Raw genomic sequence first — 15569 nt, forward strand, 5'->3', positions numbered from 1 at the left:
TGGATGTTCCATGGTTACTTTGAAAATCAGGAAAAGGGATTTTGAAATGAGTGTAAGTCACAAAACCAATACCAGGGTTTCACCCATTTATGGATGTGTGAGTGTTTTAATTATCTTTTGACTTCCTACTATACAGAAATTACCACTGATGAATTGGTATTTAAAATATAATTTCATTCATAATGTACAACCTCAACTTTTCCCTTGGCTTCAAACCCTGCCTACTTTATGCATTTTTAGTTTGCCCCAGAAGGAGGAGAGTAAACCAGAAATGGATGCACTTCTAGAATTAGCATTTCTAAGTGCTATAGTATGGAAACTATGCTGATTTGCAGCATAGTTTCCAGTTTATAAAGCTTGTGATGAAAGTAAGAATAACCTGCATCAGAACCAAGGATCAATTAGTATGCTCATATTCTCTCTACATAATTAGGGACAGTTGTGTCCCAGCTGATCAATTTCTTAACAAAGCACAAGCAGAAAGTTCACTTATTTGCTACAGTTGGCAAACCAATATATTCTGACAAGGCTGAAGTAATGAGTGGAGTACCACAGGGAACTGTACTGGGTCCAACTCTTTCTGATTTACATCAATGACATATTTAACCATATTGACAATGGCATGCATCTGTTTGCTGATGATGCCAAACTCTTTGGTATTGCATGCCCTCAGAGTATCCAGCACAACATAGATGAGCTACAAGTTTGGACTCATGACTGGCTTCTCCAATTTAATGCAGGAAAGTGCTGTGTATTACACCTTGGACCCAATAACCCAATGGCAAACTACACAATCTACAACCCTACCACCAAAGTAAGAGAGCAACTAAAGAACAGAGCAGAAGAAAGGGATCTAGGAGTCATTATTGATGATAAACTTAAATTTCACAGCCATGTCCAGCATGTTGTTTCCTGTGCAAGCTCTAGTCTTGGACTACTAAAACAAACCATCAACAGCAGACAGGCATCTCTATTTATAAAATTATACAAGGCTCTTGTCAGACCTCATCTCAATTTTGGCATATGTCTTGCTGGTCTTTCTTATCAATAAGATATGAGGCTCATCAGAAATGTACAGAGACAAGCAACAAAATGCATAAAAAGTCTAGCATCAACCTCATATGAGGACAGCCTCAAGTACCTCAAACTACCCAATCTGGTTTACCAATGCTTGTGCAGTGATATGATGCTTATTTACAAGATACAGAATGAAAAGTCAGCAATCTTTGGTGGCAATCTCATTACCAGCCAGCACAACACAAGAGGACACTCCAAGAAGCTACAAAAGTCAAGCTCTTGATCTAATACTTGCCAAAAATTCTTTTTGAGTCATAAATCAGTGGAATAAACTCAAAGATTCAATTGTCATTGCTCCCTCCATCCAGTCCTTCAAAAACCAACTTGACAAAGAGTAGGAGAAGAAGCAGTGGAGGTTCAACTGGCAGTCATCAACTCAAGAGCACTACAGGTCTGGAAGACCTTAAGGCTCTCAGATGGATTAAGGCATTGAGAAAGCTTTTGTAGGGTCAAACTTAAACTGTAAATTTTAGAGTTGGGTTAAATTTAGAGGTAAAGTGGAGTTATCTCTATGCTTACTGGCATACTGGCAAGTGCTAGGCATAGACCTATCATATAGGCATGGCCTGTGTAACCTTCTGGCTCAAGCCCTACAAATAAAAAAAAATGGTAGAATAGTAGATTGATGAACCTCAACCAAGGTGGAATTTGTATCCCTATCTGTCAGATTATATAGTCCTTGGGGGCTTGAAAGTATAGAAAATGTGGAGGAGGTTAAAGTAATGACAGAGACCAAGCTAAGACATAGGTACCCTTAGAGTCAAAATTTTATCTTGTATCCAAAAATATGCCTAACATTCGTTTGCATTGTAAATGAACTTTCACTCTATACCCTTTGATGTGCAAATATATACTTCAAATTATATAGGCTATGTAACCTAACCTATGAATTTACACATTAGTGAGGTAGAGGTAAAGTTCATTTCTGGTGCAAATGAGTGTTATATTTGGATTCAAGATACAATTCTAATCTTAAAGGTATGTCTGTTTCTTACCTAGGTTAGTAATTTAAGCTCCTCCATAATTACTGATAGCATTCCTTAACATGGAAAACAATCTTCTCAGATAGTGAACTATTATATTTAAAGTTAGACTACCTAGAGATCCTGCAATGAAGTCAACTAAGGTTTCTCTTCCTTTATTTCGAACTGTCTCATCTTGATGTTTCGGCTCTATTACTGCAATAATATGCTCAATAGTATTTTCCATTCCCTGACAGAATGCTTGCAGGTTTTGGATTTTTAAATTTCGTCTGTTTTCTCATATAGGGTAGTTGCCGTGATATTTACCGTGACGATTATTATTTTTTACTAGAATCTGCTCAATGTCGTCAAATTAAAAAAAAAAAAAAAAAGTTTTGTGTTTGTAAAACAATTAGTTATTTTTGATTCTAATCGGGAGTTGACTGGAATATATGAGAGACATAATATGTCGTAGTCAAATAGGAAGTTGATAGAATTTCGTGCATAGAATATTGCAATTAGAAAATTAAGAATTTTGAGATTAACGCTTAAAAATGTATTCTCTCATCGATTTGTTCGATATTTGTTACTCATTGAAGATACTTAAAACTTTATATTTTAATTAAAAAACTGGAGGGTAAATTACACCACTAGACTGAGCTCTTCCTCTAGATGTTAAGCTTTCTCCTTATTATGCTGCAATTTTCCTTACCTTTCTAATAGCTGTGTTCCTGATTGCAATTCTGGAAGACGGTCTACACTTCCACCGTATCAACAGTCTACAACAGTATTTTTCATGGACAAACTCAGGTTGGTACACTACTCCTTTGAATGCTCTCCTGGCAGATTTACTTTACCTAAATAAGGATCAACATTAGCTCAGAGGTCTCCAGTTTATCAATTTATTCTATTGTGGAACTCTATTCCTTCTGATGTCCCTTTATTTTTCTCTACGTATCCAGTTTCTTGGCGGGTCTTTCTGCAGTTTTAATCCAGTAAAATTTCTCCCTTTTTTTACATTCCTTTATTCTTCGTGAATTCTATCCGAAATGATATATCTCTCTCCTCTTCCTTTAGAAAAATTTTTTTCAGGCATCTTCCTAACTGTTAAAGTTCTCGTCTTTATTATTTTTTTTTTCCTGTTCTAATACCAACTTGGTCTTTCCAATTTTCTTTAATTTCTAGGCTTTCGTTTACTACTATTATTATTACTATTGCCGCCCGTTTTTTCTTTCTTTATTCTAGTATATTCTACCATATCTTTATTTTGTGTCTATTTTGTGATTTGGCATACGGTTTATTGGCTCTTTCAGTGTTTTTTTTTTCTTTTCCTTGCATTGTGCGGCTCACAACAAGCTAACCTTCTTTGGCCGAATACCTGTTTGATTTTTGTAATAGTGCCTCAGTAAGAATAAAATGATTGATTCATGATTGATTGATTGATTGACTAAAAATAATTCATTCAAAATAAAATGCCTACAGGCATTTTTCCCTCAGGAGAATCGTTTCTTGACTCTTAATCGAAAAAAAAGGCTAATCACTTGCTCTTTGTGATGCTTTTTTCCGTATAATTTGCAGACTAATGTGTGTCCTGATGATTCTCGGGCTTAATGTGTTTCGTATATTTCCGTAAGGATTTTCCCTTCACGTTTGCCAACTTTAATTGATGAAACTTCTATTTTAAAAGTTGGATTTGCTTTAAGTTGTTCCTGCTTGTCAACTATTTTATTATCAAATATATATAAGCTTGGGCCACAGGTGGTTTGCATTGCCATTTTCAGAAAAGGGAAATCTTGATTATTTTTTTGCCATTTCTACAACTTTATGGACTTTTGCTTCTTATTTCTATAAAATTTCCCAAAACTCCAGTTCCCATGAAACGGTTTCTTGCTTTTTTTCTTTTTCATTGGTTAATTTTTGTGTGTTATCTGATTCCATGTGTGTTACTATTCTACCATACCTTTTGTTTTCTTAGGTAGGATCTTAAAGGTGGATTTGGTGATTTTCTTGGTATTCCTTTCTCTGCTGCAGCTAAGATTATATAAGTCAAGGCTTGGGCTCTATTAGAGCAACCAGGTCGCCTCTCTAATTCTAAATATTGGGATTCCAATACAAACCTTAAGAAAACTATCCAGTCGGTAGTGTGACTTTGGGGTTTATATGCTACATAGTTGGAGTATATAAAGCATGGAGACGAGAAGGACACAATAGTCTTTTCACAACTTTGGGATCAGCTTGAACTTCTTTTTTGTCAAAAAAGTCAGGGGGGATATTTAAAGGTCTATAGTAGAAAATCTTGTTTATTTTGGGCTGTAATGTAATAACCATCAATTTTAGTTCTAGAAATACTTTCTCTGCGCTTTTTTATGCCAAGCTTTATTGATTAATATCTTTTCACAGATAGTAGTAGGCATTAATATCTTCTAGTATTATGCCTTTAAATTCCAAAACTACTTCCTTTATAATTTCAAATACTTCATTTCTTCGATTTGGTTTCTAAAATGAAACAATTTTGATCAGTTTTCTATTATCTTGCACGATCATTGCTGCAGGTGTATCCACCTAATTAGGATACTCCTTTTGAGTCTCCAAAAAGTGTAAAATCTCCTTTTCTCATCATCAAGAATAGTTCTTTCTTCCGGTAGGATTATCTTTCCTGTATGTCTCAAAACCTTTGATTTGGATTTTCATAATATTAAGAAGATTAGTCTCTTGCAGGCATATTATATAAACTTCAGATGTGGAATTAAATGCTAGTATCTCTTCGGGCTTTATATTGCTAAGAGACACTACTTTCTAATGCAGGAAAATTATTCTCAAAGGGTTCATATTAACTGTCGGACATACCGGTTGAGCTTAGTTCCTCCTTTGCTGCGGATTGAAAACCCTCTTCGCTTGAAGAATTGTTGAGATTAGTCCCAACACAATTTGACTTTTGTCTTCTTTTTTGGGGCAATTTCTCACTGTTGCAGCAATTAATCTGTGATATAGTTTATTTTATTTTTCTGGTTGGATTAGCCCTTGGTGTTTGGACTAGTGGTAGTTATTAAATTATTTCTTAGACTGGTGGCGTAACTACATTTTGTTAGATTATTTAATCTGCTGCAACGCTGTTTTCCACAATTGCTTTCCTAATACTTACAGGTTTTCTTGTGAGGGCCTTTTTTATTTGTCCAGTTTCAGTGCTATTCTCAATGAGAAAATTTACTGCGATCCTCGGCAGTTTTATCGGTGGGCTCCTTTTCACATACTTGAACACTTTTCCGCTTTCTCTACATTCCTCTTATTTTCAAATGATCTATTTCTCAGATATTTCTTGTACAAGCCTCTCCTCCTATCTATAAAAAGTAAAACATTTTCACAAATATTCCTATGTAGGCTCCTAACTTTCTTTCCTAAGACACCATCAGCAACTTCAAAAATTATTTTTCGAAAATTATTCCATCCATATTGTATATTGTCATGCTCTAAACTCTCCAGTTTAGTATTCAACTGTTCCAGGAAAGTTTCTCTCAAAATCCCAAAGCAGTTGTGCCTTTGGAATTGTAGTTTTAAATTAACCAGAGACACTACGAGATGGTGATCTTTGCTGTTAATATCAGTAAAAATCTAGTTTCAATATTTAGTTTTGTATAACATCTATCCCAATTTTTACCAACATGGGCGCTAAAATATTAATGAAAACACAAAGTTTCTACCTGGGACCCTGTCTATTTGTTCTTGTAACTTCAGTAAAATTAATCTGAGTTGCTATTATCCTTGCCAGTCAGTGCTACAGGGGCATTACTATGACTCTTACTGTTGACTTATATTCAACATTCTATCATTGAGACCTCTCCAACCTTAACAGGACTTAGAATTTCTCGTGTCTATCATGAGCCCTACTCCCTGTCTACATACTCCACTCATCCTGCTGGAGTACATATATTCTATATCACCTAGTTTCATATTTCCTACCCCCTCAGAAATTACGGAAGTTCCCCGTCCATACCATAATGACTGATGATTAAATACAAAAAAAAAAAAACAACAGAAAGCCCCGTCTCTTGCACATATGAATGCATCCATTGTAAAAGACATAACTTTTTTTTAATGTACAGTGGGAATTTAAAGCACCGAAACTCTATAGGCAAGTGTGTATTCTCTTGATGTGCCCTTGTGTTGGGTGGTTGCCTTTGTCTTGTGTGATTTATAGTTTAAATATTCAGTATATGACGACGTATACTTACTTACTTACGACTGCCTGTCCATGGACTATTCTTTGCGGTTGATTGTGTATGGCTATGCTGTTTGACCTATGTAATTGGATGGATAAGTATGGCTAAGTTCTTGTTCAAGTACTTATCTATATTAATTACTAAAGTAGGAAAATAGTCTTCCTTTCTCCTTCTGTCTTTTCTTTTGTATATATATATATATATATATATATATATATATATATATATATATATATATATATATATATATATATATATATATATATATATATATATATCAAATAAATCAAAAAAACGTCGTATCTATGCAGGCAGGATAATTTTTGAGCATCTCTACTCCTTCTGAAAACTATTATAAACCGTAGGAAATTACATATAGACAAAGTCTACATCTGGTATAATCTACCAAAGCAATAAATGTTTCTGTAATTTCAGTTTGAGTTTGATTTTCTTTTAAGATTAAATGCATAATAATTAAATATATTATTTATTAAAGAAATTGATCCCTTTGCCAGGAGTTCTCGTCGTTTAAAGTCTATTGTATTTTGTTTCATCGTGCATGCAATTTAATTGAGAGTCTTTTACTAAAAGGATTTAAAAATAAACTTATTTCTACGAAAAAATATCCTGAAATATATTCCCTGTCACCCAACCAAGTATTTGGCTGTTTTGGCGTCTATATCTTATATATATAAGAATAAGTTGTCTGTGTGTCTGTGTGTTGAGTGACGTCACTGTCCGCATATGACGTCTGAATTATTTCATCACATACCAATTCAAAAACGAATGTATTCAAGCCGAAGTAGCTCAGTTATATAACTACCTGTGTTGGCGCAGTGGGTTTGACTTTAGCGTGGGACCCAGAGATCGAACCATACTGCAAGAAATGCACTACAGGGCCGACGCAGGGACCTTAGTAGTCAAGAAGCGTCGTAAATCCGATACAAATACAAATACAGTAGCTCAGTTGGTAAAGCGTTATGTTCCAGGTTCTAGGTCCAAGAGGTTCCAGGCTCGAACCTTGGCTTTAGCATTAATACAAAAGAAGAAAAAAACTAAAAAAGATAAAAACTACAAAAAAACTAAAACGAAATTACTAAAAAAAACTGAAAAAGCTAAAAAACTAAAAAAAAACTAAAAAAAGGGTAAAAAACTAAAAACTAAAAAACTAAAAAAAAAACTAAAAAAAAAACTAAAAAAAGGTAAAAACTACAAAAAAAAAACTAAAAAGAAAAAAACCTAAAAACTAATAGAAAAACTAATAAAAAAAACTAAAAAAAAACTAAATACTGAAAAAGAAAAAAAAAACTAAAAAAAGGTTCTAGGTCCGAGAGGTTCCAGGTTCGAACCTTGGCTTTAGCATTAATACAAAAGAAGAAAAAAACTAAAAAAGAAATAAAACTAAAAAAACTAAAAACCAGGTAAAAACTACTAAAAAAACTAAAAAAGCTAAAAAATTAAAAAAAAAACTAAAAAAAAGGTAAAAAACTAAAAACTAAAAAAGTAAAAAACTACAAAAACTAAAAAAAGGGTAAAAACAGCAAAAAACTAAAAAGAAAAAAAAAACAACTAAAAACTAATAAAAAAACTAAAAACTGAAAATGAAAAAAAACAATAAAAACAGGAAAAAAACTGAAAAATAAAGGAGAAAAAGAAAACTAAAAAATGAAAATAAAAAAAAAATAAAAAAGGTAAAAACTACAAAAAAACTAAAAAGAAAAAAGAAAAAAATAGCAAAAAGCTAAAAAATAGGTAAAAACTACTAAAAAAACTAAAAAATCTAAAAAACTAAAAAAGGGTAAAAAACTAAAAACTAAAAAAGAAAAAACTAAAAAAATAAAAAAAAGGGTAAAGACAGCAAAAAACTAAAAAAAAAAACAACTAAAAACTAATAAAAAAAACTGAAAACTGAAAAAGAAAAAAAACTAAAAAAAGGAAAAAAACTGAAAAATGAAGGAGAAAAAGAAAACTAATACAAATAAAAAAAACTAAAAAAGGTAAAAACTACAAAAAAAACTAAAAAGAAAAAAGAAAAAAATAAAAAGCTAAAAAATAGGTAAAAACAAAAAAAAACTAAAAAGAAAAAAAGGAAAAAAAACATTATTTCATCATATACCAATTCAAAAACGAATGTATATACAGACCAGGACACAAGGAATATAAATGACGACCGGACACTCAAAGAGAAATTACAGACTGGGACACCGGGACACAAACGACGACTGGGGCATGTGTGTCGACTGACGTCATATTTGTGCGTCGACTGACGTCATGTTTGTGCGTCGACTGACGTCATGTTTGTCCACTATAAATGACGACTGGGACACAGGGACACAACTACAACGGGGACGCCGGGGGGCATAGGGGGATATATAAATGACGATGGGAACACGGGGAATGTTTGATTAGCAATCACCATCAACAAAGCTCAAGGGCAATCATTAGAATAATGAGGTATAGATCTGAATGCGGATTGTTTTTCTCATGGACAATTATATGTTGCATGTTCAAGAGCTGGGAAACCTGAATATCTATTTATATGTACAGACAATGGGACAGCGAAGAATGTTGTATATTCGCAAGTTTTACGTAGTTAAAAACATATATATATATCTATCTATATTCACAGGTGAGACACAGGGACACAACTACAATGGCGCGTAACTAATATGGCGCGTAACGACTTACACTAGCTGTTGGGGAGGGTGCTTCGCACCCATCCCAAGCCCCCCCGCGCACGGGTGATATATATATATATATATATATATATATATATATATATATATATATATATATATATATATATATATATATATATATTGGCTGGGTAGAGAATTTAAAGTGGCGAAACCCTATAGGCCAGTGTATTCTCCTGATGAGCCCTTGTGTTGGGTTGTTGCCTCTGAATTATTTGTCTTTATTATTTTTTCTATTGTTTTGTAAATGACGACTTATACTTATTGACGACATGACTACCTGTCCATGGATTATTCTTAATTCTTGATTGTGTTTGGCTATGCTGTTTGACCTATGTGATTGTATGGATGAGTAGGGTTAAGGCCTCATTCAAGTGCTGGTATATATATGTATATATATATATATATATATATATATATATATATATATATTTATACATATATGATTTTTTATTATTTAATGTTTCTTATTTTTTATTTTTTATGTTCGGTTGCATGGTGTGCGTTTGTTTCTGTGTTTATCTGTGTAGTGGTGATTCTTTTTTTTTTATTATAGATGACGTTGAAAAATCAAGTTTTCAAATCAAAAACAACAGCTCAAGCGAAGTTAACAGTTTCGTTGGGGCACAATTTGTCTTTGGTTGGCTATTAAGACTTCATATTTTAAGCATGGCTACCCAGCAATTATTTGTTTTAATAATTGAAGTTAAAGAGCAGTGACTGTAGGGCACAGAGTGTCTAAGTTACTGTTGTCAGATCCCAATCTGGGCACTCTTAACTTGGGCAATAAAGCAGGGGGTAATTTGCTATGGGATAGGAGGCAATCGCCCCTACCAGATCTCGACCCCCCTCCCAACCTGATTCCCCCCGCCCTAGCTGAAATCTTGTTTCTTTAAAAATATTGTCTGCCTGCATAATTCTTTTTATAAGATCTTTTTAATAGTCCTATATATTTACTTTTATTGTGTTATAAAGTATCTTTATAGTACTTTTCTAGTACCATATAGTACTCTTATGGTGCTAAGTGGCTTTTTTTCAGTTTTTAGGCTTCTGTCATTTTTACTTTATTCCGGAAAATTGGCTCCAACTTTGCCTTCTCCCTCCAGATTTTGACAAAATTACACCACTGCAATAAAGACTTAATTTTTAAGTATTTATATCTGGCAATTATTTTATTTATTTATTATTTATATTTTAAAAATTGAAGAGTAGCCTAGTGGATTCTAGACTTGTGGGATCTTAGTTTTGGCATATCATTGAAACACACAGGAAGTTCTACTAGGAATAAAACTTTCAGGAATGCATTTAAAAGCCAGATTAAAGTCAGGAAAGTGGTTTTAACCTCATAATTGACTTAATTGAAAACAGAGCAAAATTCTCTTAAAGATTCTTGTATAACATAAATTGGTAACATTCTAGTTAATTGACTTCTTGCTATCTCAGAAAGGGCTTAGGTTAGGAAAATGAAACTTTTAGGGATGAATCTACAGACTAAAGTATGGGTATTTGTCAGGTATACAAAATACCTGGGAAGGTATTTTGAAGCAACTACCTCCACTCCTTCTCCTTCTAGAGGGCCCTGACCTTTGATGACCTTTAAAAATATGTTTGTTATAAAAGTGAAACCTTGCTGAATAGATCTTCTGCTTAATTGAAATACAACAAAATTGTTTTCAGCTTCATAACTTTGCTCAATTCCATTTTATAAGGTCTTAAGAATAAGCAAATACATTTCCTAAATTTTGAAAAAAAACCTTGACATGACTTAGAATTCTACTCAAACAACAGGAATTGCATTTTCACAACTAAAGGCAGAAAAAAAGTAACTAGTAACTGAAAATTAAGGTAAAATGTTGTTTTGTCAAAATTTCAATAGGTATAATAGACCTGTCATGTAGGCGAATTTCAGGGCCCTCTAGAGGGAGAAGGAGAGGTGGGTACTTTAGAATACCTTCCCAGGACATACTTTAGCCTGTAGACCCATCCCTGAAAGTTTCATTTTTCTAACCTAAACCCTTTCTGAGATAGCAAGAAGTCAATTCACTAGAATTTTACCCATAAATCAAATAAAAAAACTAAAAAAAAAGACAATATGTATAAGATTCCATGATAAACCTGCAGTTTAAAATATAAATTAGCTAGTATAAAAGTGAATACATCACTTGAAGCCTTTTTTTATGTTCTTTTATTATTCAGGAATTTTTTCTAGAACAAATTACATTTTGACTCCTTAATGGACTCAAAACAGTTCTTACCAACCAAAATTTTAAAAGCATGCTGGTGAAAAAAAATAACTGGCTAGTCATAAAAAATTACCATTTGTAGCTGGTTCAGGAATAGTACTGAAAATGACATCAGTTATGCTACATCAGTTACTGATGCTGACATCAGTTACTCCTTTTAAAAATGACATTTTACCATTAAGACTAATTAAAATAATGATTATATGCAGTTGACAAATCAACTGCATATAACAATTTTGGTAAAATTGGTGCAAACAGTATTACTGGCCTTCATATAAAGTGAATATACCACTTGATGCCTTTTTTATGCTCTTTACAAATATAATAATTGTTTCTACTGCAAATTCAGATTTAAGCACTTTTTGACCTCTTGACCTCTTAAAAATGACCTATATATGGGGTCATTACAAATCTGTAATAGTTTAGAAACAAATTTGGGCTATATATTTGCACATCAGGGGGGTGGAGGTAAAGCATAGCATATATTAAATATATAAACTAACCATTGCTGTATTTTTTTTATGTGTTTGTGCTGTTGCACTGGCAATTTCTCTTCTCATTAAAATTTGATGTGCACAAACACATAAAAAAATTAAAATAAAAAATACAGCAATGGTTAGTTTACATATTTAATCTATGCTATGCTTTACCCCCACCCCCTGAAGTGCAAATATATAGCCCAAATTTGTTTCTAAACTATTACAGATTTTTATACCCCATATTTAGGTCATTTTTAAGAGGTCAAAAAGAGCTTAAATCTAAATTTGCGGTAGAAGCAATTACTATATTTTTAAACAGCATTAAAAAAGGCATCAAGTGGTATATTCAACTTTATATGAAAGCCAGTAATACTGTTTGCACCAATTTTACCACAATTTTTTCTCTAGGGCCCCATTATGGGCTTGCAATGAAATTGTCCCAGAAACAATCATTTAACTATGAAACAGCAAAAGAATATGCATCATGTGGTGCATTCACTTTCATCTTACCTAAATTATGTTGACAACTGTAAATATACCTGTTCCATAACTGACATAGAGGCAAGGTGAACATACTACTCAATTCCTTTTTTTATTTTATTGTCAAATATAATAAATCAGTTCACTTGCAAACACGCCTCCCCTTTCCTGCTCCTGATGATCCTATTTTTAGCCCAGGAAATATGACAAAATGTGCAGTTTTCAACTTAATTCAGCTAGGATGAAAGTGAACACAACTTATATGTTTTATGTTCTTTGTAATTTAATAATTGATTTTAGAGAAATTTTCATTTTGAGCACCCCAAAAGGTAAAACATACCATTGTAACAAAAAGTTTAAGAGCTTATTTAAAAAAAAACTGTGTAGTGAGAAAAAAATTGCTGTTTGTAGCTGATACAGGTATGGTAACTATCATCTTTCTTAGTCTTAACAGTAAAAAGTCATTTTGAAAACTAACTTGAAATAGTTTTTAAAACAGAGCCTGAAACTCTGTGAAAATAACATCAAAGCAAGACTGACAAAATTTTTGAGGGGTTTCTGGCTCAGTCTAAAAAAAAAATTCTGCCAATTTGTTTTCATAACAACATTTTACTATTAAGTCTAAGAAAAACATTGGTAATTGTATGATATTAAATAAATAAAAAACAAATTTTTTCAATTGAAAGTAATGAGCAACATTGAAGCTTAAAACAAACAGAAATTATTACATATATAAAAGGGGCTGCCCCCTCCTGAACACCTCACTCTTTACACTAAATTTTCTTAGTACTTTTAAAAAAGTATCTTATTGTTCTAATTAAATGACCCTTGTGTTTCACAAGTCATTCTTACAGAATTTGGACAAAATGTAGTGTAAAGAGCAAGGTGTTGAGGAGAGGGCAACCCCCTTCATATACATAATAATTTCTGTTTGTTTTAAGTTTTAATATTGCTCCTTACTTCCAGATGAAATTTTTTTTTTTCATTTAATTTCTAATTGTTTTTTCAAATGGTGCCAGGAAATCTGGCTCCACCTCCACATAGAAACCCCTTCCCCATGGAAACATTCTGTAGACAATTCAATACCAGTGATAATTACTCTTAACCACCCTGCACATAAGATTCAGACAGAAAAGAGAAAGCAATACATATAAAAAGAATTTTGTATAAGAATTCTGGCATATTCCTGCTGTTTAAAATTTCCCAAAAAAGTTCACTCCCTAGAAATTTTCTTTCCCATGGAAAATTCCCCTGTGGAAGAACTTTTAGCAGAAAATTCCCCCCACCCAAAAACGTATGCTTGCATCCCAATAACAAATACCATGTGTAAACATTGGAAAATGTTTTACAACTTTAAGACATTTCCCCTGGGGCTATGGGGAGGGTCATGAGGCATAGTTATTGGCCTTTAAACTATGATGAACAAAATGGATGTATCCATTTTCAGATTAGATGATTTTGGGATAAAATGAGGCAGGGGAGGGGGCCTCCAATTTTTTTTGATCACTTAGAAAGAGCAGTAGAACTTTTAATTTCTGTTCAAATGAGCCATCTCCTGATACCCTAGGAGTGAAGACCACTGGGGTGATACAATTACCCTTGGAAAAAAAAACAAATAAACACACATATATGATCTTTCTTCTGGAAAAAATACAAAATTCTCTTAAATTACCCTGAAAATACAATTTTCAAAAACCAGGAAAATTTTCTCTGGCTTGTAACCTTTGATAAGCAGGACTAAAGTAATGAAATTTATATATTGAAATCAGCATAAAAAGCCAATTCTTTTGATGTATCTATTGGTATCAAAATTCTGTTTTTTTAGAGTTTTTGGTCACTATTGAACTGGGTCACTCCTTACTTACAGTTTGCTACCAGGATCTGTTTGATATTAACCAGACTACATTAGATAGCGTTCTCTGATATGCTGAATCTCATGGTATGATTTTCATTAAGATCACTTGAATTTTAGGGGGAGTTTCCCCTTTTTTTAAAAATTGAAAAAATTTTCTCAGGCTTGTAACATTTGATAGGTAAGACTAAACTTAATGAAATTTATATATTGAAATCAACATAAAAAGCCAATTCTTTTGATTTATCTTTTGGTGTCAAAAATTCTGTTTTTTAGAGTTTTAGTTACTATTGAACTGGGTCACTCCTTACTTACAGTTTGTTAACAGGATCTGTTTGATATCAACCACGCTCAAGAAGTTTTATCTGTGTAAAACTAGTTTGTCTATCTGCATTTAAAGATAATTAGCTTAGGCACAGTGAGATAAACTACTATGTGGGTATATTTTAATTAAATGTTGAATATATAGAGCTGGTATTTTGATTAGGTTAGATATTTAATATAATATGTTCTGGGCAGCCTGCTTTGCATAATTCTTTGTTGTAGTTTCCATACTTTTGTTACTAAAGTGTTATATTTTCATCAAATTTTGGTATATTTCATTATGATTAGCCTAACTTCAATTCTTGAGTATGGACAATAATATCCCAATGCAAGTACCAAAACACTAGTTACCATTCCTGAATCGGTTACAAACGACAATTTTTTCTCACTGTCTAGTATTTTTTTTAAATTTGTTCTAAGTTTTTGGTTACTATGGGCTGTTTTCAGCAATTTTAGTCCTTTAATGGCTCAAAATGTAATTTCTCCTAGAAGTGACTATTGAATACAACAAAGCATAAAAAAAAACACATAAAAGTGATGTATTCACTTATATCCTAGCTAAATTATGTTGAAATCAGCATATTTGCTTGAGTATGTGATCAGACATAGAGACAAATTCCAGATTCAGAAGATAGTCAGTTTAATATAGGTACTAATACTTCAGTTAGTAGCCTGGAATTTCATCCTGATCTTGTTTCTATAATGAGAAACAAATAAAGGCCTAGACCTAGACTACGTAAACCTTTGCTGTTTTGGAACTAATTTAGCAGTTGACCTCCCCAGGACAAAACATGTTAATAAAGCAATTCTTATTTCTTAATATTCAGAAAAATTGTATCCAACATATGTTCTAGGTGCTTCAACCTTTGTTTCCTTTTCGCATTTTTTTTCTTGTAAATAAATGAATTTTCCTTGGACCAACTCTTTTCTTCAAATTAATTTAACAACAAACATACAAGATAATGGTAACAAATGCTGAAGAGAAAATAATTGGTCTATGGGAAATACATTAATTTATAAAATAAAGTTGAAAAAAGTGAATAAAAGTAGAAGTTTCTAGAATAACTGCTGACTAACCTGTAATTTTTCTGCATATTAGTAAGCAAGGATTGTTTGATTAACATATTTCCTTTCGGAGAGGCCACCCAGCCGCTTTTTCAAATTAGTTTAAAAAAAGCTTTCTGAAAAGAAATTTTTCTAAGAAAGGTTAAGAGTCATTTTTAACTTAATACCAGCAGA

General features: G+C 32.5%; 1 protein-coding gene across 3 annotated transcripts in view; it reads right to left on the reverse strand.

Moving 5' to 3' along the window:
* LOC136032283 (mitochondrial ornithine transporter 1-like) overlaps positions 1-2876 on the reverse strand; it is a 49335-nt gene extending 46459 nt beyond the window's left edge. The window contains exon 1 of one of the 3 annotated variants that reach the window (XM_065712550.1): positions 2752-2876. Coding sequence is in view for 1 of the 3 variants with exons in the window: in XM_065712548.1 (XP_065568620.1) it covers positions 2175-2286 (112 nt within the window). In the remaining 2 variants the exon portion in view is untranslated. Of the gene's footprint in view, positions 1-2072; positions 2092-2174; positions 2345-2751 lie in introns of those variants that run through there. The other 2 variants (XM_065712548.1, XM_065712549.1) reach the window with 2 other exon arrangements.
* Between the last annotated feature and the right edge of the window lie 12693 nt (positions 2877-15569).

The sequence above is a fragment of the Artemia franciscana genome, chromosome 10 (genome assembly GCF_032884065.1).
Source record: "Artemia franciscana chromosome 10, ASM3288406v1, whole genome shotgun sequence".
NCBI classification, from domain to species: domain Eukaryota; kingdom Metazoa; phylum Arthropoda; class Branchiopoda; order Anostraca; family Artemiidae; genus Artemia; species Artemia franciscana.